The following is a 23,874-nucleotide window of genomic DNA, read 5'->3' as shown; positions in this document are numbered from 1 at the left end:
TTTAATAAACCCTTTATCTAGCTACCAATCTATCAATCACCTAACTACCTATCTATCTATTAATCTATCTTTTTGTGGTGGCAAAGACCTGGAAAATAAGGTGTGTGTACTGACTGGGGAATGGCTCAATATATCATGGTACATGAATGTAACAGAATCCTATTGTGATATTAGGAAAGGATGAAAGGAATGATTTTGGAGAAACCCAGTCACCATTTATACAATGGCAACAATATTGAAAAGACAAATAACTCTGAAAGACCTGAGAACTTTGATCAATGCAATGACCAATCATGATGCCCGAAGACCAGTGATGAAGAGAGGGGATGTGCTCAAGATGCAGAACAGATCCAGCCTCAGACACTTGACTAGCTGTGTGACCCTGACCAAGTCCCTTGACCAATTGCCTCACCAAAAAAAAAAAAAAGCAAGATGCAGAATGAGACCTACATTTTTGCGCGTGGCCAATGGGTGAATGTGTTTTGCTCAATTTTGTTACAAGCTGGTACATGTTTTAAATGGGAAGGGGTTAGGTTAAAAGAAAATGTTTAATTAGAAAAAATTATAAAGCTCTTCGTAATGTGGCTCCTCCCTACCTTTCCAGACTTCCCATTTTCTAAAAATTCTGTGATCCAGCAACAGCAGCCTACTTATCAGTTCCTTGAACCCAACACTCCATCTCCTGTTTCGATGCATGCTGGGAAAGCTAAGCCCTTCGCCTCTGCCTTAGGTTCCCTGGCTTCCTTCAAAACAGTTCAAATCCCGGAGGCTTTCCCCCTCATTTCTACTGTACTAAACCCAGCTCCAAGCCTTTTTCCAGGCCACATTAATAGTGCCTCTTCTTTGTCACCCACAGTATGCTTCCCTCTCTCTCTATACCATCTCCAAGGCCAGGAACAAGTCTCTGGCATCCCCCTCTCTGAGGAAGCAGTCAGAAAAGAACAGTGGTGCAGAGGAAAGATGTGGGATGAGGACTGGAGTTCAAATGCCAGGGCTGATGGTGCATGACCTTGCACAAATCACTTTAGTTCACCTAGCCTTGTTTTCTCATCTGTAAAGCGCAGAGGGAGGGGAACAGGAAGAGGGATGTATTTGACTAGATCACTTGTAAGGTCCCTGCCAGCCCTAGGTTTATCAGCCCATGAACGTGGGCTCCAACACCATTTCCGCAATTTACCACTGCTGGACAAGCCACTTCTTGAGGCTGGGGTGTATGTGGGTGGTGGGAGGGATGCGGAAGTACCAGGTGGATTCCTCAAACTACCCAAAAAGGGGTGGCTTCTTCCCCTGACCCAAGCACCATTTAGTCCCCCACATGCCCCATTTTTCAAGGCAGACAAGAGAAAACTCAGCTCCCACACTTTATTGCGACCATGAATTAAGTGGGGCAGCCTCCAAAGGCCCCCTACTAATGAGGTCAGTGCTACAGTATATAAGTTCACCATGATTGCTCAATAAATACAGACCAATGGAGGGGGTAGGTACAGATTTAAGATTCCATCCACTTGGGTAGGGGAGGAAGTGGGATGGGGCAAGTATATTGGTAGAGCTTACCCACAGATGAGGACAAAGAAGGCATTTCCACTTTACAGATGGGGGCAGGGGGGGAAGAATGCAGCTCCATATTACATATGGGAGGAGTCAGGCAAAAGAACAAGTTCCACTTTACAGATCAGGGATGGATGGAAATTTACAGATAGGAGTATGAGGAAGGGAAGTTCCATATTAAATACGAGTGAGCCAAGGAGGATAGTTCCATTTTACAGATGGGGAAAGTGCTCCTGGTAAGCTTCATTTTATGTGAGGGGAAGGATGCTCCAGGGTCATTCCATTCCCAGGTGACCGGAGGGGGTGGCACATACACAAGAGAGGAAGGGAGAAGGGGTTCCAAGGCTAGAGAATGAGGGAGGTGTACCCCACAGGCACAAGACCCTCAGCCCCATCCCGCCCACACTGGAGCCAGTCCTCGTCCACGGTGGAGACCACATGCAGCACCTCCCCACGTCGGAAGCTCAGCTGATCAGGCCCAGCTGCGGTGTGATCACAGAGGGCCCGGACTGCCCTGTGAGGATACACAGAGATAAGGGTGAGCGAGAGCAACCTGAGGCCTCTAGTATTAGTGTCCTTTCCCTTTTCCTCCTCACCTCTGCACGGGGAGCTCCCTGGGGGCTGGGGCCTCGAGCTCTTCCGGTGGCAAGCTTGGCTCAGGGGGACCACCCTTTCTCACCAAGGCCAGCACGCTCACAGCTGGAGATAGCCAGCTGGATGGTCTCCTGGAGGGGTGACCAGGTTTAAGGAACTGGACTCACTTCCTACACCATGCCCCCTTCTAGGAAAAACTGGGAGTTTGGTGTGAGAGGAGAGGTTGAAGGGTCATCAAAAGGCCAAATGTTCACTGTAGTACGGTTCGGGGTCAACGTCCCTATTAGGGTCAGAAAGGAGGTTTTAGGATCCCTATGGTGGTGTTTCTAGGGTCCCAGGAGACTACGGGGGCTAGGAAGTTTGTCCAACCTCTCACTGTGGGGCCACAATCACAAGCACATACAGTATGCTCTGCAGATTACCCCAATCAGCCATGTTCTACAACTCATTACTAAATCCCATCTTAGAGGACAAAATCCTATGTGACATTTTTCTATAAATGGCCTTTTTATGACATTGATATCCTGAAACATTTTTTTTGTCCAATGTGGCGTTTTTGCAGACCTAATTAATGTAGTGTCAAACACCTGTATATAGAAATGGTAGAAGAGAAGGATTAGGGGTCACTGAGTGGTCTTCAAGTGGAATAGTTGGAGTCAAAGGCCATTAAGGGCTTAAGAGGATCATTAGGAACCTGTAGCCCCAATTACCTGGACTTTAATGGACCACAGTCTGTCTCTGTTGGCCCTGCTGGAACCCCAAACAGTCTCCCCAGCCACATGCGTCTGGTCTGGACGGGCTCTTCTTCTGATGGCAGATTTTCCTTCGTGCTCTCATTTGGAGCACCCTGTTTCCGGGAACCCCAGCGGGGAAGAGGGAAGCCCTCCGCCCCACCTGAGGCATAGACCCGGGAAGCCTGGGTCAGCTGTTCCCACCAGCCACTAGATGGAGAGGGACCTTTGGGGGCCTCGCCTGCACCTCCCCGAAGACTCTGGGCCAACCATTCCCCCCAGCCCAACACAGCCTGTACTGTCTGCTGCAGTGCAGGTGGCGGTCCTGGGGGAGTTGGGGGATGGGGAGGTCCCAAGGGCAGGTGATGGTGGTGCTCAAATAGGAGATCCAGGTGGAAGGTGAGGACAGACAGAGGCTGGAGCAGAAGCAACAGCTCAGTGGAAAGGGACGGGCAGCCTCCTCGAGCCAGTGAAAAGAAGGCTGTAGGCAGGTACAATATGGACAGGAGGCCTAGAGATGATGGAGAAGGGGAGTATTAGATCCTAGTGGCTAAGGGTGGGTGAGGAACAAATACTCTTAATGAAAGGATTTGTTCTGGGAAGTTTGGATTCAAAGGGCCGCACTTGAGGACCTAGAGAGCCACATGTGGCCTCAAGTCTGAAGGTTCCTCACCCCTGTCCTAGCCACAAACTAACACATAACCCCAACCCCTCAGACCCCTAGGGTTTGTGTTTTCAACTCCTCATAGTTACTGTCCTCACATTCATTTATTTTAAAAAATATACAATGAGCCCTACTGGACTAATTCAGGGGCTGGGAAAAAAAACAAACTCATAAAGTTCAACTAGAGGGTACCCCTCCCACCAGTCCACATGCTTTCTTTTCCCCCTACCTCCATCTTTCCCAAACCATGCCCAGGCCTTCTGACCTGTATCCTCTTGAAGGTTGGAAAACCATATCTCCAGCTGTTTTGTGCTATAAGGGGAGATAGAAGTAAGAAAAGAAGTTAGAGAACTGAGGCCAGGAAAGACCTAATAAGCTCACAGGGTTACAGGCAGATCTGGAAGGGACCTCAGTGACCACCTAACTGGACCCTCTCCTTTTACAGGTGAGGAAATTCACATAAAGAGGTAATGGTGACTCCCCCAAGGTCACATAGCAAATAAGAATGAGATTCTCAAGGACCTCAACCCCAGTCCCCTGTTCCCAAATCTTTACTGTCTTCTGTATGAGATACAATAGCAAAAGAGGAGAGGGGGTGGGAGGTCAGGGGTGGGAAAGATCTCCTAGGGTCTGCTTGGGACACCCTATACAAGGTACTCAGGAGAGCCTCACAGCAGCAGGAGTCCCAGGGGACAGGTGTTGGGGTCTCACTTGAGGAGGCCGAGGATGAAGGCATGGAATCGGCTTCGGCTACTGCTGAGAGGGGTCAGTCGGCTGACCTGATTATACAGGTTTCCCAGGGAGTGGGCGCAGGAACCTGGGGACACAGAGTGGGAGATAGTATTGTGTAGACACTCTGTGGTGAGACCACTAATGCCTCTACACACACACACACACACACACACACACACACACACTCACTCTCTCTCTCTCTGTGCTACAACTCCCATTTCCAGAGCCCCACTTTCTCTCAGGGCACTCTCTGCCCCACCTCACCAGGTTTCACAGATGCTTCCACAACACTCCAAGGATTGCTCCTCCGCTGCCCTGTTATGAGATCCTTTCTAAATGGTTTTAGTCCATCGGCCACTAAGGCATGGAGGGCAGGGCACAATGTGGTCAGCACCAGATGTCCCACATCAGGGCTCAATCGGCTATCCCCCAACTGGGCCTAGGCAATGAGGAAGAGTGAACATCAAAGACCCACCATCCAATCCATCCCCTCAGTCCCTGAGAGTTTCCCCAATCCTGCTTGCTCAGGCTCCAGGTAGGACTCCACCCTCCCTCCCTGCCAACTCCCTACCCCTGTGTTTTAACAGAAAGGCATAGTGTTCCAGCTCCCACCCAAACACAGCCCCTTCCCCTACATGACTTTCCCATCCCCCCAAGTCCCACTAACCTTTTGCACGAGGTTCCTGGCTGCCCCAAAATGGGAGATGATTTTGTCCACTGAGGCACTAACTGCAATCAGGAGGCCTTCAGGGAAAAGAAGGATAAGAAAAAGGATATGCTTGTCTATCTTTAAAGAACAGCCCTCCCTAGTACAGAATGAGGAGCCAAAGAGAAGTGGGTAGTGCTGGAAAGGGCTGGAAGACAGTTCATTGGAAGAAGGGGCCAGAAGTTAAGCATTAAGGGTCAGAAGACAAAAGTCAAGGTCACTACCTTTCTTCTCCTCTTGCAGCTGGCCAGATCCCTGCTTGGCTTCTGCCATCCACAGGCATTGGGCCCCAGGTACACCGGCAAAAGACCAGGAACTCCGGACTGGGAGAAATTGAAGGGCAGGTAGAAAAATGATTCAATTCAGTTATTAAGAAATTATTGTGTACATGGCCTTGACTAACCCTGCTCTGAGTGTAAATAAAACCAGAAGAACCTGGCTAAGGGAGTCACCCTCCAGATGAATTAAACCATCCCCCAGAAAACAATTCCTAGTGCTAGTTGGGGAATGAAGGGAGGGCAGATCTAGGGAGCCAGCAGGACAAGGGAGCCTGAGGGGTGGCCCCAGAGGACGGGCTCAACCCCTCACCCTTCGATCCTAGTAAACCCCATGGATGATTGCAACGTCCTTCCTTGTTCCTGCTCTGGCCTCCCACGTCCTTTACTCCCGGAAGTCCAGAGCCAGGCTTACCTCCCGCTGGGAGGGAGGGGCCTTGGGCCTCCGAGGGGAGGGGCGGTTCTTCACCCCGCCCCCGTCCCAGCTCGGGGCGTGGAGAGCACGTGAGGAACCACGGCCAATAGGGCAGACAGACAGACAGAAGCAGGGGTAGGGGGAGACGAGACAAGGGGAGAGCAAGAGGCTGGAAAGGGGAAAACCAAGGACCCAAACCCGCCTTTTCTCCTCCTCTGCCCTCGCTTCCTACAGCCCTGGCCCACACTGGGGAGGGGACGGCAATGGGAAAGGCCACGGGAAGGACGGACTAGAGTCCTTTGCACAAACCAATGGACTCGAGTGGGCTTTTCCAGCCCCCTGTAGCGAGGTGGGGGCGAGGCCAGAACTCCAAGAACCAATGAATTCCTAGGGGGCGGGACTAGACCCCCCCCAGGGGACAATGAGTTTTGGGGTGGACCGGGACTGAAAGCCCCCGGGACAAGTAAAACATTCTTGGGGATCCCGTGGGGAAGCGCCCTTTTCTGGGCCCAGGTAGGCCCAGAGCCCCAGCCGTTAGCCCAGTGGTTACCACGGTAGGGAAGGACCGCACGCCCACGGGCCCAGAGCATCCCCGACGCCGCGGAGGGCGGGCCGCCGGGTGCGGTCCAGGAGCGCAGGGCGTGGCCAGGTGTTCGGGGCGTGGCCAGGTGAGGGACACAGTCAGTCTTACGTTGCCTGGGTGGCGGTGGCGGGCTCCTGGGTCTGCGCGGGGCCTTCGACTGTGGCGGTGGCGGCAGGGGGGCGGCTACCTGGCGGGGAGGGGGAGCCGCAGAGGGAAAGGTGCTGCTTCTGGGGAAGAGCGGGGACAGCAGCAGCGCCAACTCGGGGCTGGCCAGGCAGGGCAAGGCCCCCCCGGGCCGGGGGCGAATAAGCCCCTACGGGCGACAGGCGGACCGGCAGCAGCTGCTCCTCCGTGGGGCTAGACCCCCCGAGCAGTCGCAGCCCCGGGCCAGGCCACCCAGCCAGTGGGGCCAAGAGCAGGGAGCCGGCTCCCCCTGCTCCCGCGCCCTCTAAGAGGGGACGACCGTCGGCCGAGAACCGAAAAACCAAGGGCCGAGGGAGGAGGAGGGGGCCAGCTACAGGCGGTGGGGACAGAGCAGGTGCAGGGTGGGGTGGGGGCAGCGGAACGGGCAGCCAGGCGAGGAGGGGCAGGGAGAAAGAGGGGAGCATAAAATTAGTCCCACTCCCCTTATGACACCACCCCTACTCCCCCTTTCCCAGAGCTCTCCCCAGGCCCCGGTAAAGGGGAGGGGTGAGGACAGGAAGGGAAAAGTTGGGGTGGGGGAGGAGACAATGGGGCAGTACATGAAGGAGAGGTTCCAGAAACTCTGAGATGGGAAGGGCTCAGGTCAGATCTGCCCCCCACATCCAGGCCCTTCCCAGCCAGCCTCGCCCCACCCACCACTTCCAAGCTGGGAACCCCCTTACCCTCTATGTCAGGGGGCTCCCTGGGATGGGCAGGTTCCTTCCCTACAGGAACATCGTCAGCGGCCACTGGGCTGCCAGGCCTAACATCCCCAGTCCTCCCTTCAGCAATGGGCTGCAGCCCCAAGCGGGTCTTCTTCCTTCGGGGTGGTACTGGTGGAGGTGGAGGCCTGGGTGGGACCAAGGCCCAGCCAGCTGGGGGGTCCCTGGGTGGCACTGGGGGGGGTGGGGCCCGACTTCGGGATCGAAGCTCCTTGAAGGTGGTGACCTCTCGGGGAGGGGCAGGGGAGCCATTCAGAGCCCCACTGGGAGGCAGTTCTGTGTCGGGGGAGAAGATGATTAACCAGTCACTCCTGTCCTTCTTGGCCTGTGGGGGGAGAAGAAGCCCTGAGCCCCGTTTCCGCTTCTGGGCCAGCTCATGAAAGGATGTGATTGTCCGGTGGGGCACAGGTTCCCCATTGACGTCACCTTCAATTTTCCCAGCATTGGTTTTCCAGCTAGAGTCTGAATTCTCAGTACTAGTTTTCCAAGAGGAGTCACTGTATCCAGGGCCAATTTTCCAGGTAGAATCACTATTCTCAGCAAGTTTCCAGGTAGAGTCAGTATTCTCAGTACTAGTTTTCCAGGTAGAGTCTGAATTGCCATTGAGTTGCCAGCCAGGGTCATTATTTTCAGGGTCAGTTTTCCAGCCAGAGTTAGTGTTAATAGAGTCAATTTTACAACTATTAATGATTTTCCAACTGGATCCAGTTTTCCCGCCAGCTTCAGTTTTCTCATTATCTGTCTCCAAGGCCTGTTCAAGGAGCTCAGTGGTAAGGAGACCCTGCTCTCTTCCCTCTCCCTCTTCACCCGCTGCTGAGGAGTGATGGTCCTGGAACGTGGGCAAAGCATTGCAGTTGGAGTCTAGACCAGTGACAGAAGGGGAAGAGGCTCCAGAGCAAGAATCTGGGGAGCAGCAGAAGCTATCTGGGCTACAGTCAGCACGTCCTGTGGTCAGAGGAGAGCCTTCATCCAAAGGGATAATGCTAGGCTGAGGATGGGCTTCCTCCTCTGGTGGGAAGTCCCGGGAATAAACGGAGACAGGAGATTCATCAGGAGTGAGATCTGAACAGGTGCTGAGTGAAGACGAGCAGCCAGGATCTGAGGGGGATACTACCCCCTCTTCTTCCTCCTCTGTTTCCCCTTGATGATTTTCCAATTCTGGACCATGCTCCCGGCAGCAACGGCAGGGAACTGCAGGACTGTTGGAGTTGGCATCCACCAAGGTCCCACTACAAGGTACTCCACTCTCTTTGCCCCCTGTGTCTCCAGGGGGTGGTGGTGTGCTCAGGGGCCCTTCCCTGAGCTCTGGACGGCGGGACAGGTGCAGGCCTAGGGAGACATGCTGAAGATGGATGTGATTAAGGTTACAGAGCAAAGCCCGTTGTGGGGAAAGCATGGTGCCAAGGGGAGGATGGCAAAATCCTTAGAAGAGAAAACAAGGTGCTCCCAGCCCTTCAGATTGACCTGACTGCGGCTCTGGAGACCTGAAAGATAGTAAAAAGAAAACAGAGACGAGAAGCTCAGTAAAGCAAGAAGCAGCATTTTTTTTTCTAAGGTAGGAGCTGCACGGGCTGGGAAGCCACCCTAGTCGTCTCGAGGCTGAGAGGCGACCATTCCGGTTAAAGGAGACATCACTGAAATCAAATTAGCCTCGATTAGCCATTAATTAGAACTGCAGTGCTTACTGGGTGGAGACCGGTCTGACTGGACATCCCCCCCCCACGTCCTTTTAATACCTAAGGAGAATGCGGCTGCGCCCTGAATATCCTACCCGCCACCCCCCCACCCCCACCTCCGCTCTTATCTACTAATCTCTGGGGAGGAAGGTGGGCGTTGCCTTGAGAGACGATGGGTCTGGGGGCTAACAGCCACCCAGGGCGGTGCCGGGCTCTGCAGCACCCAGAGCCTGGGCCCAAGCCTGGCTCTGCCCCGCCCTCCCCCAAGCTCAAGGCTCGGCTAAAAGGGGAGAGAGGCAGCCCCGCCCCAAGATGCTTCTGCCGCAAGCAGCACCCGGAGGGTTAACCAAGAAAGGGAAAAGGGGGTAGTCTAGGTCCATCCGCACCCTGCCTAACCCTCCCCAGTGTCCTCCCAAGGCCATCCATTGAACTCCCAGGGACCCTTGGTCTGTTTGTTCCCGCCGCAGTCCCCTCCTCAGCCTCCGTTAGTCTATTCTTCTAGGTCCCTCAGTCTCTATCCGTGCTCGTCCCACCCTGGGTTCAGTTTTGCTCCCAGATAGGTGGTTCCGTCCATTCATCCGTGCGCCACCCTCAAACCCGGGGTCTGTCAGTCCATCCCCGTTCTCACCCCATCTCTCCGTTCATTTTTTCATTTTTGCTTCCATCCCAGCCAGGGATGTACCCTCGTCCTCACGCCCCTCCTCCCCACCCCCCCGCTTCTCCATCCTCCCTCCCCTCCCCCAGCTCACCGGTCCCCTCCTCACCTGCGTCCTCCAGCAGCCGCCTCCTCCCCCCCTCCCCACCCGGCTGCCTCCCTAGTTCGGGCTCCGGCCCCCGCCCCGCCCCGCCCCGCCCCGCAGTACCGGGTGGGGAGAGGGCGGAGCGCTAGGTTAGTCCTCCCTGCGCCTCTGCGCACCTACGCGCGGGGGCGGGATTTCCCTTAGGCCACGCCCCCCGAGGCGCATGTATAGCGGTTCCCCAATCCGTAGCCCGGTTAAAAAGCTTCAAATACCAGCCCCATACTTTGCAGGGAGTGACGGAGTTAGGCAATGCTAGCAGGTTGATTCACCCTAAATTCTAGATCCCCTGATGCAGCAGAAACCAGGGATTCAAAGGTGAAGCAAAGGGAGGAAGCATCCAATTAAGGTACCAAATCCAAGATAGCACCCATCCCCACAGCAGGTCTATATCTTCCCCAACCAGTAGGGAAGGCTCCCCAGAAAGCTGAGCAACATTTTTTTTTTGGCTTGGACCTGTGATTTCAACTGTAAGGGATCTCCAGTAAGAAAATTCCCTTTGTCTCCAAGTTTATACTCTTCAAGACTTGGTGGGAGGGGGAGGTAATTGAGGACTTAGGGTTACATGACCACCTCCTTAATTTCAAGGTCAGATCTCTAACCTTTACGCTATGTAGGAGACGGGAAGGTTGACAAATAGAGAAACACTGGAGTAAAAGAGCCATAATTTATTGAGTACATCCTCTCCAAACTCCACACATGGTGCCCTGCCCTCCCAGTACCCCTCCTCAGGTCAAACTCCTTAGTCACTTCTGACGTTTGTAGATCTTCTTTGCCATTTCTAAGAAGATAGATGGGGGAAGGGGAGATGAATGCTTCTCAATGAGCCCCATCAGTCTACTGTAACTTTCTTCTTCAAACTTGGTGAAATGAGCAGTCAATTCAAGTTTCTCATACAGTTCCTTCACTTTGGCAACTTTCTCTGGATCTTTCTGTCCATAATTCTCCTGGAATTGGGGAAAAGGTAAGGGAAGAAGAGTTAAAGAAGCATAGCCTTCCATGGCTCTATCCCTTTGCTGAACATCTACCCAGCACCCACTAAGAGCCTACTCATTTCTTCCAGCCCTCCTATAGAAGAATTCCCAGTACCTACACCTTAAGGTCCCCTCCCAAAGACCTGTCCTTGCACCTCCACTCCACATACCACCTCCTCAAATTATCAGCACTATGTATCCCAGGGGCTATACAAAGTTTAGAAAGGGCACACTCCCTATTTTCATTATGCTTACTTTCTGGTGGGGGTAAGACACCCATAGTCTCATGTATTTCTGCCTTTTACAGAGTCATTGTCCCACCTAAGCACAGCCCTACACACACACACACACACAGAGGACCTCTCAATCCTAGATGTCCCCCTTCAACATTCAGTGGTGAACTTCCAAATCCAGACCGAATTTTCTCCTGCCCTTCCATTCTTCTCAGGGTCCCAGAGGAAAGAGCATGGATTAGAATCCTTCCCTCCACCCTACCCCTACCCCTAGACACCTCCAACATCTTTCTTTGCTCAGATGATGCCAGCTGAAGGCACTTCACCACCAGCCAGCTGCATTTGTTGTCCTGGATGTCAGTACCAATCTTGCCAGTCACACTTGGGTCACCAAAAAGGTCAAGGTAATCATCCTGAGTGGGGGGATGAGAACAGAAAATGAAGGGTGCACCTGGGGAAGGCAGGGAGGTCAATGACTGTTTCATGTCTGAGCCTGATGCTTTCATACCTGAATTTGAAAAAATTCCCCCATGTCCAGAAGGATGCTCTTGGCATTGGTGTGTTCTTTCTCCCCATCTATGCCTGCCTGTGGGGAGAAGAGAAAGTGGGCTAAAAAATCCTCATCTCCAACTGGCCATTGTGCAAAGGTTCTCACTTCTGACTCTGAATCCAGCAGTTTTGGGTTCCAGTCTTCATGGGAGGTCAAGGATTGTAACTCCTAACCCCCAACCCATTAGATTGGAAATTCCTTGAGGATAATGATTGTTTCATTTTTGCTTATCCCTTATCTTTCTCAGTTTCCTGCCTTTTGAAGGTGTCCTGGGTGACCTCTTAAAGACACAGGCACAACAGCTCACTACTAGATTCTGAGCTCTTTGCTTGCCTATTTAAGGACATTTTATTGTGGTATCCCTAGATTCCAGCATGGGGACTTAATAAGCGTTTATTGAACTAGACTAAAATTTTCCTGTGCCAAGCACCTTTCCTTTTTTTTTTTTAAGGCAATTGGGGTTAAGTGACTTGCCCAGGGTCACACAGCTAGTATTAAGTGTTTGTTCTGAGGCCGGATTTGAACTCAGGTTCTCCTGACTTCAGGGCTGATGCTCTATCCACTAGGCTATCTAGCTGCCCCCACCAAGCACCTTTCCTGAAAAATAGAACTGATCCCACTCTCCCCAGGCCCTTCTCCCTTATATGAGTAAGGTAGGCACTAGTGTTGATGTGAACAATTTCACCCATTCACTGTTACTCACCATGAACATAGCAGCAGCAAATGGTAAGTAGAAAGAATAGAAAGCTGTCTTGTATTTGACAATGCTCTTATATCTGGCAAGGGGACAAAGATGGAGGAACAGGGAGAAAGGCACTTTCAGAAAGGCAAAAGTCATCCCCTGGCTGCACCCACAAATCCAGCCACCCAGCCATCCCAGACCCAGTGCTCACTACCCCACCCCTCACCTCTGTTCAGTGAATCTGGTAAGATCAACCTTGCCCTGAGGGGCTGTGGTAAGATCAAGGGTTTGGCCAATCTCAGTCTGGTAAGTGGTCTACAGAGGAGAAACAGAGAGAAACCCATCAAGGCAGAGCTCTGTGAATGGCTTTGAATAATAATGGACTGAAAGCCCACTACAAGCTGTAAGGGGGGGGGAGGGGTGTTGGAAGTGGAATAAACTCTGAGAGGTAGCAAGAACAGGGAGAAGAGAATGGTTCCTCCAGCTGGTACTTGAAAGATCCCCAATCTTCTAATAGCTCCTATTTCTACTGTACTTGACAAAAGTCGAGGAAGCACGTGGACAAATATTATCCTTCCCACGTTACAAAAAAGGAAAAGGCAGCTCAGGAGCACAGATATCAGGTGCTTAGGTCAGATTCAATCCCTGATCTCCAGGCTTTGAGTCCAGTGGTCTTTCCATTCTGTCCCATCACACTGTCTCTGAATGAATCCTATCATCCTAATTATAGGATGGATGGAATTGGATTGACCAGACCCCCCAAATTCCACCATTATTACCAAGACAGGGAAGCAGTTTGTGCCACTCCCCCTCTCTCTCTCCCACATATCATTCTGCTCTTCTATGGTTTCTTTTAGGTGAGCTTGGGATTAATTTGTAATATGACCTGGGGAAAACCACTTGGGGAGCTTGAAAAAAGGATCTTGCCTGCCCAGACCCAAGAATCCAAGCCTCAAGGATGGTCATGCCCATGCCAAGTGGGAACACTAGAATTACTTGAGGGGATGGATGGGGAAGGATCCTTGAAGATCATTTAGTCCAACTTCCTTCATCTTGCACAAGAGAAAACCAAGATCCAGAAAGAAGAATGCACTGGGGCCAGCACGAGAACCCAGTTCTTCTGACTCTAAGGTCAGTGCAGTCTGACACCCACTGCCTGCCTTACCTGTAGGAAGAGTTCAATGAGGTTCAGGTAATAGGGCTGCCTATGGCAGTAATGCTTCAGCAGGCGGTAGATACAGGCTTCCAACAGCATGGCATCATTGATGGCATCCAAGCCAATACCAGGCTGCGTCAAGGGAGAGAAAGCAAGGAGGTTGGTCTCTGACAACCTGAAGACCTTAATACTCAAGGCATGGAACCAGAGGTGGCATTTACAGGGTGATGAGAATAATCTCAGCCATTTCTCCAGCATATCCATTAGCAAACCTAATTTTCTCCTGCCCAGTCCCAACTCCCTGGCTCCTGCTGCTCTTCTCCCAGAGGCATCTCCAGGACATATTTACCTTCTTATACCAGCATGGCTGTCCCCGGCGAGTAAGAGAAGCATCCATGATGTCATCTGCTACTAGGAAGAAAGCCTGGAGCTAGAGAAGAAAAGCAAAGAACATGATAAGGCTCCTCCATCCTACCAGACAAAGCCCAAAATGGAGAAATTTATCTCATCCCAGACCTTTCCCAATATGCTATATCAAGCAGGCCTAAAATTCCCAGTCTGTACATGAGTCTAAAACAAATTCCTTCTTGTCTCTCCATTGTGAGAGCCCTATTTAGTGCTTTAAAATCTCTGGACAATTGTCAGTGTGGTGAAACTGTTATTAAGCAACCTTATAGACTGTTGCAAGAAGGTCAAATGATCATTTGGCACTTGGGACATCAAACAAAAACCTGAGACAGGTAACATATTTAAACTTTTTGCCAATGTTTTAAAATTTTCATCAAGGCATAAAACTTTAAGAAATGTTACCTAGTAGGGATATTTACTCTCAATAAGAGGATTTCTGTTGCTAATATTGAAACATGGCCTTTGTAATTCTGTAAATCTAAAAATAAAAAGATTTTCTAGAATTACTAGAGAGGCTTTTCAGAAGACTCCCTGACTTCCCTCTACAATAAAAAAAAACTTAACCATATTTTTCAGCTAGAAAGTTTCTGCTCCACAAACTACATACTCTATAAATGCAGAAACACCAAATGTACCCCAAAATAAACTTTCAGGCACAGATTTAAATCTCCTTCCACCACACGTTTCCCTCTACCCACCTATCCCAGGGATATCTCACTCTGGAGCCTCGGTATTTCTCAATCTCTCCTCTGACTCCTCCCCTGAGATGCTTCACTACCCTCTGAATCTCACCAGCTCCACACACCAGCCCACTGCTAGTGCTCTCTGTAAACTGTCAGCATCCTGCTTTTGGGGTTCCACCAGCTCCCGGAATACCATGAGCACTGACAAGCCTCGGTTGTATTTTCCCCCAAGGGCATTGTACTCTAGGACCTACAAGGGTGGAGAGTTGAGAGAGGCAAAGTTAGGAGGAGAGATCATTGATTGTTACAGCCCATCTCTTACTCCCTTCTCCTCATCACTCCTTAACAAGGTGCAGATGAAATTCATATCTATCTATTCTGCCTAGTCTCTCTGCCAAGCTGTTGCACATTAAATAGAGCACTGGGTCTGGAGTCAGAAAGACCAAGTTCAAATGCAGCCTCACACACTAGTTCTGTAACCTTGGACAAGTCACTTAAACTGTTTGCCTCAGTTTCCTCAACTGTAAAATAGGAATACTAAAAGCACCGACCTCCCAACATTGTTCTGAGAATCAAGTGAGATATTGGCTAAGTACTTGGCACAGTGCCTGGCACATAGCTTTTGCAGAAGGCCTCATCTCCCCAGCTGCTAATAACTCCCCCTCTAAAGTGATCTTCCATCCACTCTGTATGTATGTTGGGTATATGTGTAGATATACACACTATATGTGTGTGTGTGTGTGTGTGTCTATGTATGTATATATCTTCCCCATTAGAATGTATGTTCCTTGAGGACAGGTATTGTGTTTGCTTTTTCTTTATATCCTCAATATGTAGCATGGTACTTAGAACCTAGTAATTGTGCTTGCTTGCTCAGTTAGGGGTGAGGGGGAAACATGCCTTATTTCCTGCCTGTCTTCACACTATCTCACCTGGGAGAAGCCTTCCCATTGTTACTTTTGAAAATTAAGGTGAGCAGGCACAAAATTCTGAGCACATTCAATTTATTGATAAAGTGTGAATTTACCAATATATAGGTTCTTAGCTTCTTCAGCAAAGCTAAGACCCATTTATGGGGTTAAGAACACTTTTTAGGTAAACACAGAACAAAGAACAGAGGTAGGTACATGGGGAAGACAACGTGATTGGTTAAAGGACAGACAGCATCAAGGGGGTGGGACAACATGACTGGTTACATCAAGGAAAGTGGGCTAATACCACTTTCCTTGGTCATTAAGGAATGCTGATTGATTTATGGGATCCAGCTGCATATTGTAAGTAGCCCTCCCTGGTGCCAAAAAAGGTGTTTTAGGAAGTTAAGACTTTCCTTAATAGTATAGTACAAGGACAGTCCAGGGACAATATATCTCTTAGAGCTAGTTTCAGGACTGGGATCAGAAAGACTCATCTTTGTGAGTTCAAATCTGGCCTCAAACACTAGCTGTGTGACCCTGGGTAAGTCACTTAACCCTGTTTGCCTCAGTTTCCCCATATGTAAAATGAGCTGGAGAAGGAAATGTCAAACCACTCTAGCATCTTTGCCAAAAACACCCTAAAGAAGGTCATGAAGAGTCAGACAAGATTGAAATGATTGAAAAACAACAATGGTCTGGCTGACTTTTAAACTAACTCAGAGGGGAAAACTCAATTCCTATATTTAACTAAAGGACATAGAAAAGAGACTTAGCTAGATACAGAATCTATTACAATATGAAATGAATACAATTACAAATTACAATTACAAAGTAGAATTGATTTGAATTTCTCATCAGAGACCACTGCCCAATCACCCAGAACTGTAACCTTGGAACCATCCTAGCCTCTTTTCCCCATTCCCCTTATAAAATTTGACTCAGTAGTCAAATGTTGTCTGCCTTCACAACACCTTCCCCCACATGGCTAACTCTCTTATTCAGGTCCTAATGACCCTTTGACCTAACTAATAGGCTTCTAATTTGTTTCATCCTACTTTCTCCCTTTTCCAGTTCATCCTTCCTACAATTGTCAACATAATCTTCCCATAGCAGAAGTCTAACACCATGTTATTCCCCTGTTCAAAAACCTTTCTGTGGTTTCCTATTGCCCCTACAGTAAAATACAAATTTTTTAGCCTTACATAATCTTTCCAACATTATTATTTCACATGATTCTCCTTCACACACTGTATGTTATTACTATATGTGCTGGACAACCAGAACTCCCATCTCCCAGGGCTGTGAATCCTCACTAGTAATGCCCCAAGGCTCCTCATCTCTGACTTTAAGGCTCAACTCAGGTACCACCTCCTCCTCGAAGCCCTTCCTGAACTCTCTAATCAAACTGCTTTGTATATATGCTATATCTCCAATAGAATGAAAGCTTCTTGACGAACAGGGATTGGGTTGGGATTTTTTGGTGGGTTTTGTGCATAATTTTGCATTATCTAAATATGAGTTAATACTATTAAATACAAGACACCTTCTTCCTCCAGGTCTCCACTTTCAGCAGCCAAGGGAGGACTATGAACACAGGAGATTTTAATATATGAGAATGAGTCACTTACATCCCTTCATCCCCAGCTTCTCTTCCAAATTCCCTGGGACTCATTCCAGACTCTACCCTCAAAGCCATACCAGTTCTCTCACCTCCTTGAGCCTGGCTATGGCATCTCCCACCTCAGGATGCCCCATCCCATCTTCTGTCAGGATCTTTACAATCTGGGAGAAATGCTGAACAAAGTCTTGCTTCTCTTGGGCAAAAACTGATTTCTGATCTCCGTCCATTCTAGGGGAGAGGGGTTGGGAAAATATAGGGTAGAGTCATAAACCTAAGTGATGGTTCATTAGACCCACCCCCACCCCCTAAGTCCAAAATACCCACACACATACACTCACCTAGGTTCCTCTCTCCGAGATTGGCACCAGTGGCGAGCACTGTGCTGGACCCCCAGGGCTGGACCCCCATTTGCCAGAGAGGGTTGCCATGGGGGACCCAGCTGCCTCTCCCAGGGCACCCACCGGGGGGCTGGCAGCAGGAGAGCCCCTGCTGATCTCAGCCATCGAGCTGAGGGCATCGTAGGGGTAGCAGGGAAAGGGGGGGCACCAGGTACTCCCTGCAGAGGGGCAAGGACTGGAGGCAGATGCACAGTGGTAACTTCCCCAGCTCATTTCCCACCCTACTTTCTCACTAAGTTGCTGTTCAATTAGGCGATATTGTTCTGTCCCCCTTAGTGGAAAAGGGATATGGATAGAGGAGGCAGGAAAGCACATGGAATATTTGGAAAGCAAAGCAATCTGTCCTTGAGATGTTACTCACACTCTAGTTGGGGAGACAGGACATGACTACAAAAAATGACAAGGTCATTGCTGTAGCAGATCCATAAGCTGTAAATGTGTGTGGTAGAAAGGAGTGTGTGGCACAAAATAGAGAACCCTAAATTCTTAGAATTGGAAGATCATCTCACCTAATCTCATGTCCAGTAAGAAAACTGAAGCCTGGAAAGGGCAATGTGTGGAGTCTCTGTCAGAGTTAGAATTAGAATCAAGCCTCTGATCAGTGCTTTTTCATGGCAAAAATGGATGATCTGTGTTTTGGATAAAGTTTACCAGGTCAAATTTCCGGGAAAAAGTGGACTTTGATTCACTTTCTGATGCCTCCAATGGACCACAACTTCTGAAAGTGGAGAAGTGCAGGGGATGGATGGTGGAAGGTCATTAATGTGGTACTGGTGAAAGGTGTTATGCCCCGGGCAAGGGATGGGGGAGAGAGGAGAGGATTGTAAATGTAGGCAAGGATGAGGAAAAGCAGAGAAGGGGTAAAGACTTGGAATGGAGATGAATGTACAAGATGCACTAGTGCATGGAAAGGACACCATAAGGGACCTGGAAGGTCCGGGGAAGGACTCAAGAGTCCTCTCTAAGGAATGCAGGTGACTCTCTAGGGGATACAAGCAGACAATGGGAGGGGCTCTTTAAAGGACCCAAGGTGGTGGTTGGCGAGGAGAAGCCTATTAGGAGCCCAGGTCGTCCCAGAGAGTTCTCTAGGGAATAGCATTGGGCTGAGGAACACAGTGACGGCCCTCTAGGGAAGTGCAGACAACAGCCCTGGTGCCAGTTGTTGTGGGGCAGAGTGAAGAGCTTAGAGAAGGAGTTTCCAGGGACAAATGAAGATAAAGGTGGACACAAGAAAACATGTGATACAGGTGGCCACCACAGGAGCACACACAATACAGGTGGGAGCGTCCCAACAGCCTTCCAGTTGGATACCACAGGGGGTACACACAATACAGGTGGGAGGGTCGCGCTAGTTTACATGCAGGCACACAATACAATGGGAGGGTCACACCAGCCTTACAGGTGGGGCACGCACGAGCCCTTTAAATGGGCACTGCCCGGTACAGGTCTCTACAGGTGGGCATCGAGAAGGCACACGCTGACCCCAGAGGTGGCGGGCACCCTCGGACTTGCCCTAGCGAGTGTCGCCACGGAAGCTGAGGATCCCCGACTTCCAACAGCCGAGTGGGCGTATGGAGCCTAGATATAGAGCCACCGCCCTCTCCAGACCCCCACAGTCCCGACTTCACTCACCTGGTACCGGGGGGTTGCCACAGCCTTCTCTGGGGGGTGGGGGGAAAGGTAGGAGAAGCGGGGCTCCTAAAAAGCGAAGCCTCGCGCAGCAACCTGGGATGAGTAGTTTCCGCTCCCCCAGGCTCCGCAGCACGGACACCGCCAATGGACCACAACTCCCAGAGGTCCAGAGGCCCATGGGGGCGGGGCCCCAGGACCACTCGATCTGGGTCAGGTACAAATGTCCGAAGGATCATTCCTTTGATTGGCTGTTCCGCCTCGTATGAGGATGGCGCCCTGAGACGAACGACCAATGGACGCGACGCACTTGGTCGAGCCGGCAAGCAAGGGGCTGTACCTAGGCAGGTGGTTGGACTAAGGCTGCGATGAAGTATTCAGCGTCATAACCTTACGCCCGCCCCTTTGGCAAATCTTTTTATGGTCCACCATGGGTGGTTAGATCCCCTGATCTAAGATCTCCAAGCTTATATCCTGTCTGAGAGATTTTAGTGGGTGTATTATCCTTAGACCTCATTTCACAGATGCAGAAACGGAGACCGAGAAAGGGGGACAAAAGGGCACTCTACGTGGTCCGGAAAGCTGTGGCTGCCTGAGCCCCAACCCAGTTCTGTGACTCTGTTTCCCCGTTATACCCAGAATCGGCATTCCCCCCCAAACACATCTTCACATACGCTTGTGCACCTTTCACCACCTCTCTGACTCCAGCCACCCAGCCTCTCACCCCACTCCCAACTCTTGGAAGTCCTACAAAATTACCTCGTTATAGTCTTCCTCGTTTTTTCTTGGGCTCTTAGAGATGCATCTGCGATTATGTCATTCCACTGGCTTTTCCAGCATCCCTTAGGATCAGTCCCGAAGGTGGGACGGAGCTCAGAGGCTATATAACCCAAACTCTGAGCTGCAGAATCTCTGCAAAATCCCTGAGTCATCCAGCATGTTGAAGGAGAGCCACTATCTTGTTTTTGAACTGCTTTAATTATAAAGGAAGTTTTTCAGCAAATCAAGCTTAAATCTGATTGCACTTTCTTCACATTGATTTTAGTTATGCTCCCTGGGGTTTAGCAGAATAAGCTTAATACCCTTTCCAGTTGACAATCCTTCAGTATTTAAATTAGCTATTAGGTTCTCTTTAAATCTATTCTCTAGGGTAAAAGTTACCAGTTTGCAAAACCGGTGTTGGAAAAATCTCAGAAGCCCTTTTGCAGACTTAAACAAGATTAAACATACCTGAGGGGTGGCTATCCAGACTTTGCTTGCTGACCTTTGGTGAGAGGGAACCCACTAACAACTAAGGCAGTGATGTGGCTACGAATGGTGCCATAAGGGTTAAAAAGAATGTTAAGGGTTGTTTTTCCAGTACTTTGTGAAGACCTTCTTGGGGCCGGGGGGGGGGGGGGGGGGCGGCGCCGGGGGGCAGTTTGGAACTCATTCTGTATCCTGTCCTGAAACTTGAGATCCTGTAACTTCAGGACGACCTAAAATCCTTTTCCTCTCATCTTGTGTCATAAATTCATCCTTATCTTGTAAGCAACCACCTCCTTCATCCTGCGTCATAAAATTTCCCCTACCTTCCTTATCCTGTCCTTATCTTTAACCACCATAAAACCTTAAAACTACATCATCCTGAACATCTTCAGGCTGTATTGCTTTCTGTCTATATAAGCCTAGTCCTTCCAAATATCAGGGCCTTTTCATTAGCTTCTCACTATTGGGGTCCATGCTGCTTTTTCACATAAAACAAAAAGCTCCCATTGGTTAAGAGAAAATCATCTAAGTGAATTCTTTCACACCCCCTAACACTCTCCCAAACCTCGCCTCAACAGACAGCCCATTTCACTTTTGGATAACTCTAATTATGAAGAAATGCACCATTACGCTGAGCCTAAATCTGTCTATATTTTCCTATTGCTCCCAGTTCTCTCCTCTATGGAGAATAAATCTAATACTTCTAATATGGCTGCCTTTCATTAGTCAATCAATCAATAAACATTTATTAAGCACCTGCTTTGTACTAACCACCATGCTAAGTAAACCCTGGGGATACCAGGAAAGATAAAAGAAAATCTCTACTCTCAAGGAACTCACAGCCTGTTGTTGTTGGAGGTGATGCCACAACATGCAAGTGAATTGGATTTAAGTGAGGGAGGGCTGTGCAAAGTCACCAGCCTCACTTTCTCCTTGGGAGCCATCTGGGTCCAGTGATGAGATAAATATCACGAAGACTCACACAGTCTAACAGGTAAGACAACATATTAACAACTATGTACACTCCAAATATACATCTTCTCCAAGATAAACATTCTTAGTTTCTTTGGCCAGTCTCCAGATAGCAAGGTAAAGATACCTTTACCATCCTCACTGACTTCATCTGTATGCTCTGAAATCCTTCCATTGTAGCAACCCAGAAATTCTATTCTGAGTCTGATTCTCTAATAGGAGCTAGCTGTAGGGTGGAAATGATGGGAATCTTAGGAGGAAATGACCACTCTGTCTGAGAGCTTGTGCTAGAAAACAAGAAAAAAAGCAGGCATAGTTTGGCATATACCTTTGTTATTGGGAAAACAGATGTCAAGGGTTTAAGAGGAGGAAGGCTGGATAGGTTCCCAAGAGCTAATATTCTAAAGGGGAAGTCAACCCAAGAAGGATGGGAAATTCTTAAGAATTAAATTTTTAAGACACAAAAACAATTTCAATGAGGAGGAAAGTCAAGTCAACAAGTATACTGAGCTCTGGGGATACAAAAAAAGGCAAGAATAGTGCCTGCCCTCAAGGAGCTCATATTCTAATGGTAGGGACAACACACAAACAACTATGTATGTGCAAGATGTATACAGGGTAAACAGGCAGAGATCTCAGAGGAAAAGCATTTGTCAGTGTGGCTCTGGGACCAGCAAAGGCCTCTTTCAGGAGGTGGGAACTGAGCTGTCTTCAGGCAAGCCAGGGAACAGAGGTAAGGAGAAAGAGCATTCCAGGCAAAGGACAGCCAATGAAAAGTGACTGAGTAGGGACATGGAATGTCATGTAAAAGAAAGAGCAAACTCATTGTTACTAATAGAGTACTTGGAGGGTAATAGAGTGTAAGAAGACTGGAAAGGTAGGAAGGGGCAAGATTGTGAAAGGGTTTAAAAGTCAAACAGAGGATCTTATACTTGACCCCAGAGGTGATAAGGAGCTAGGGGGCTTTTTTGAGTACAGGGTTGACATAATTAGACCTGGGCTTTAGGAAGATCACTTCAGCAGCTGAGTAGAGGATAGTCTGGAGTAGAAAAAAAGCAGTAGTCATCTGATGGGACCCTGTAAAAGTTCATTGAACTTACCAACAAGTAACAAGGTCTTCAGTGATCTGGGCCTAAGTATCAGTTCAGGACATACAGGAAGTTGTGCAATCAGGAAATGTTGAAATCTTGTGTGTGGATGCAATTCAACCCTTCTTCCACTTTTTGCTGGGTCAGGGAATTATCTCTATTGAGTGGAATGGGATTTTCTTGGGAGAGCCATGCCTGTCAGTGGAGGGTCCAATGACTGGGAGTCAAAGATAGGAGGCTAAACTGAAAGCAAAGAAATGTATTAACACACTAAGGTAGACTGCTGTCACATAGCAGTTTTCACTTCCTAGTTTTTAATATTTTTAGGCCCTCTTAGAGTGCACGGCCAATCAGCAACATTCTGGGGCAACTTAAGACAGATAAGCAATACATTTTACAGTAGAGAGATGGGTAAAGAAAGGGGGAATCATTCAAGGAGGAAAAGGTGAGTTTTTAGGGGAACATTTGCCACACACATGGCAGAGTTTGGTATCTGATCTGCCCCCTTTCAAGGGCAAGAGATAAGAGAAGGTGACAAAACACTTTTACAGTTGTGAAATTATATAAAACTGAAGGGTTGAGGTAACAACTTATACCACACTGCAGATGTCTCATCCAAGGATAAAAAATTGCTATTTTGGGGCAGCTATGTGGGGCAGTGGATAGAGCACCGGCCCTGAAGTCAGAAGGACCTGAGTTCAAATCTGGCCTCAAACCAAACACTTGACACTTACTAGCTGTGTGACCCTGGGCAAGTCACTTAACCCCAACTGCCAAAAAAAAAAAAGTAGCTATTGCAAGAGTGGTTCAGATCATCCACTTTTATTATGTCATTGTATAGTTTATTATATTAGATTTCTTCTTGAATAGTTGGTTGGGGATTTTCTATTATTAGGCCACCAGATGGTTTTGGGGGGAGTGGACAGATCATTCCTAGATTGTCTATCCAAATATTGCAAAATGTTTTAACCTAGGAGACCATTCCTTCCATGCAGTTGAGAACAGAGAAGATTCTGAGAATTGTTACTACTGATGTGGTATCTTCAGACATTTCCTGCTATGACTACAACAAACCAGAGCTGAGAATGAAGCCTAGATCAGAGATGCAATTGCATAGTTGTAGGGAGTATCAGGGCACACCTTAACCTGTCCAGAAAACCAAGAGGATCTCTCTCCCCAGGTACTGCCATCACCCTGGTACAGGCCTTCATTACCATGTACCTGATCCAAGATGGCAAAGTAAAGCCAGCGTTTTTGCTGAGCTTTCCCAACATATCTTCTCTACAACAACCTTTATAGTGTGCCACACTGAATTCTGGACAAGAAAGCCAAGAAAAAGTCACAATGAGTCATTTTTTCCAGCCCAAGGGCATCTTAGGAAGACAGATCCTCAGACACTGGGATACAGTCTGGCCAGGAGTCTATCTTAGTGGAAGCAGTGGGTTGTGGCAGCAGCAGCAGCGACAGGGAGCACCCAGAACTGAGCACCTGGTCAGAAAGAGATCCCAGGGGATTACTGTATTAGCACTAGGAGCAGAATCCAGTCCCATTACCTGATTCCAGGTTGCAGTTCTAGGTTCCCAAAGTCATAAGGGAACACAGACCAGACCAGGAGGGCAGCAACCAAATCTCTCCCCACATCATATCATAATGGAAGCACTGAAAACTTACAGGCCCCCACTGAGCTGTGAA

At 49.1% G+C, this 23,874-nt stretch overlaps 2 protein-coding genes and 1 long non-coding RNA gene across 6 annotated transcripts; 1 reads left to right on the top strand and 2 right to left on the bottom strand.

Annotated features, from left to right (window-relative positions):
- Window positions 1-1,348: 1,348 nt before the first annotated feature.
- On the bottom strand, window positions 1,349-9,664 carry RUSC1 (RUN and SH3 domain containing 1). The gene is given in 12 exon segments (XM_020991588.2): window positions 1,349-2,062; window positions 2,145-2,273; window positions 2,853-3,384; window positions 3,803-3,849; window positions 4,249-4,354; window positions 4,534-4,708; window positions 4,937-5,013; window positions 5,200-5,298; window positions 6,357-6,537; window positions 6,539-6,762; window positions 7,115-8,637; window positions 9,594-9,664. Coding segments are annotated over 11 exon segments (3,174 nt in total). The 5' UTR covers window positions 8,550-8,637; window positions 9,594-9,664; the 3' UTR covers window positions 1,349-1,893.
- On the top strand, window positions 5,783-14,140 carry LOC110211950 (uncharacterized). Of its 2 annotated transcripts, none has more exons than XR_002325535.2 (4): window positions 5,783-6,333; window positions 7,903-8,389; window positions 11,135-11,237; window positions 12,923-14,140. It is a non-coding gene; the product is annotated as an uncharacterized LOC110211950 (long non-coding RNA). The 2 variants fall into 2 exon arrangements; XR_013487258.1 differs by lacking the exon at window positions 5,783-6,333 and adding an exon at window positions 6,380-6,466.
- On the bottom strand, window positions 10,280-20,182 carry FDPS (farnesyl diphosphate synthase). Of its 3 annotated transcripts, XM_020991591.2 has the most exons (11): window positions 18,878-18,946; window positions 17,186-17,403; window positions 16,937-17,075; window positions 14,422-14,562; window positions 13,571-13,651; window positions 13,231-13,353; window positions 12,292-12,380; window positions 12,087-12,159; window positions 11,342-11,419; window positions 11,112-11,246; window positions 10,280-10,573 (listed from the first exon to the last, which is right to left on the bottom strand). In XM_020991591.2, exons 2-11 carry the CDS (start codon window positions 17,362-17,364, stop codon window positions 10,373-10,375), a joined length of 1,239 nt encoding a protein of 412 aa, XP_020847250.1. In that variant the 5' UTR covers window positions 17,365-17,403; window positions 18,878-18,946; the 3' UTR covers window positions 10,280-10,372. The 3 variants fall into 3 exon arrangements, with proteins under 3 accessions (XP_020847250.1, XP_020847248.2, XP_020847249.2); XM_020991589.2 differs by lacking the exon at window positions 17,186-17,403 and having other exon boundaries at window positions 18,878-20,180; XM_020991590.2 differs by lacking the exons at window positions 14,422-14,562; window positions 17,186-17,403 and having other exon boundaries at window positions 18,878-20,182.
- Between the last annotated feature and the right edge of the window lie 3,692 nt (window positions 20,183-23,874).

The sequence above is a fragment of the Phascolarctos cinereus genome, unplaced genomic scaffold (assembly GCF_003287225.1).
Source record: "Phascolarctos cinereus isolate Bilbo 61053 unplaced genomic scaffold, phaCin_HiC Scaffold_5;HRSCAF=322, whole genome shotgun sequence".
NCBI classification, from domain to species: domain Eukaryota; kingdom Metazoa; phylum Chordata; class Mammalia; order Diprotodontia; family Phascolarctidae; genus Phascolarctos; species Phascolarctos cinereus.
Note: the sequence above shows the minus strand (reverse complement) of the source record. Positions and strands in the feature narration are given on the sequence as shown.

Bases quoted from the DNA above. Each gene is read 5' to 3' on its own strand.
- FDPS (XM_020991589.2), bottom strand. From the start codon at position 19,113: ATGATCCTTCGGACATTTGTACCTGACCCAGATCGAGTGGTCCTGGGG. The intron at 14,563-16,936 runs GTGAGAGAACTG...CCACCCTTGTAG, and splicing joins CCATAGCCAGGCTCAAGGAG to GTCCTAGAGTACAATGCCCT. The intron at 11,247-11,341 runs GTATGAAAGCAT...CCCCCCACTCAG, and splicing joins GGGAATTTTTTCAAATTCAG to GATGATTACCTTGACCTTTT.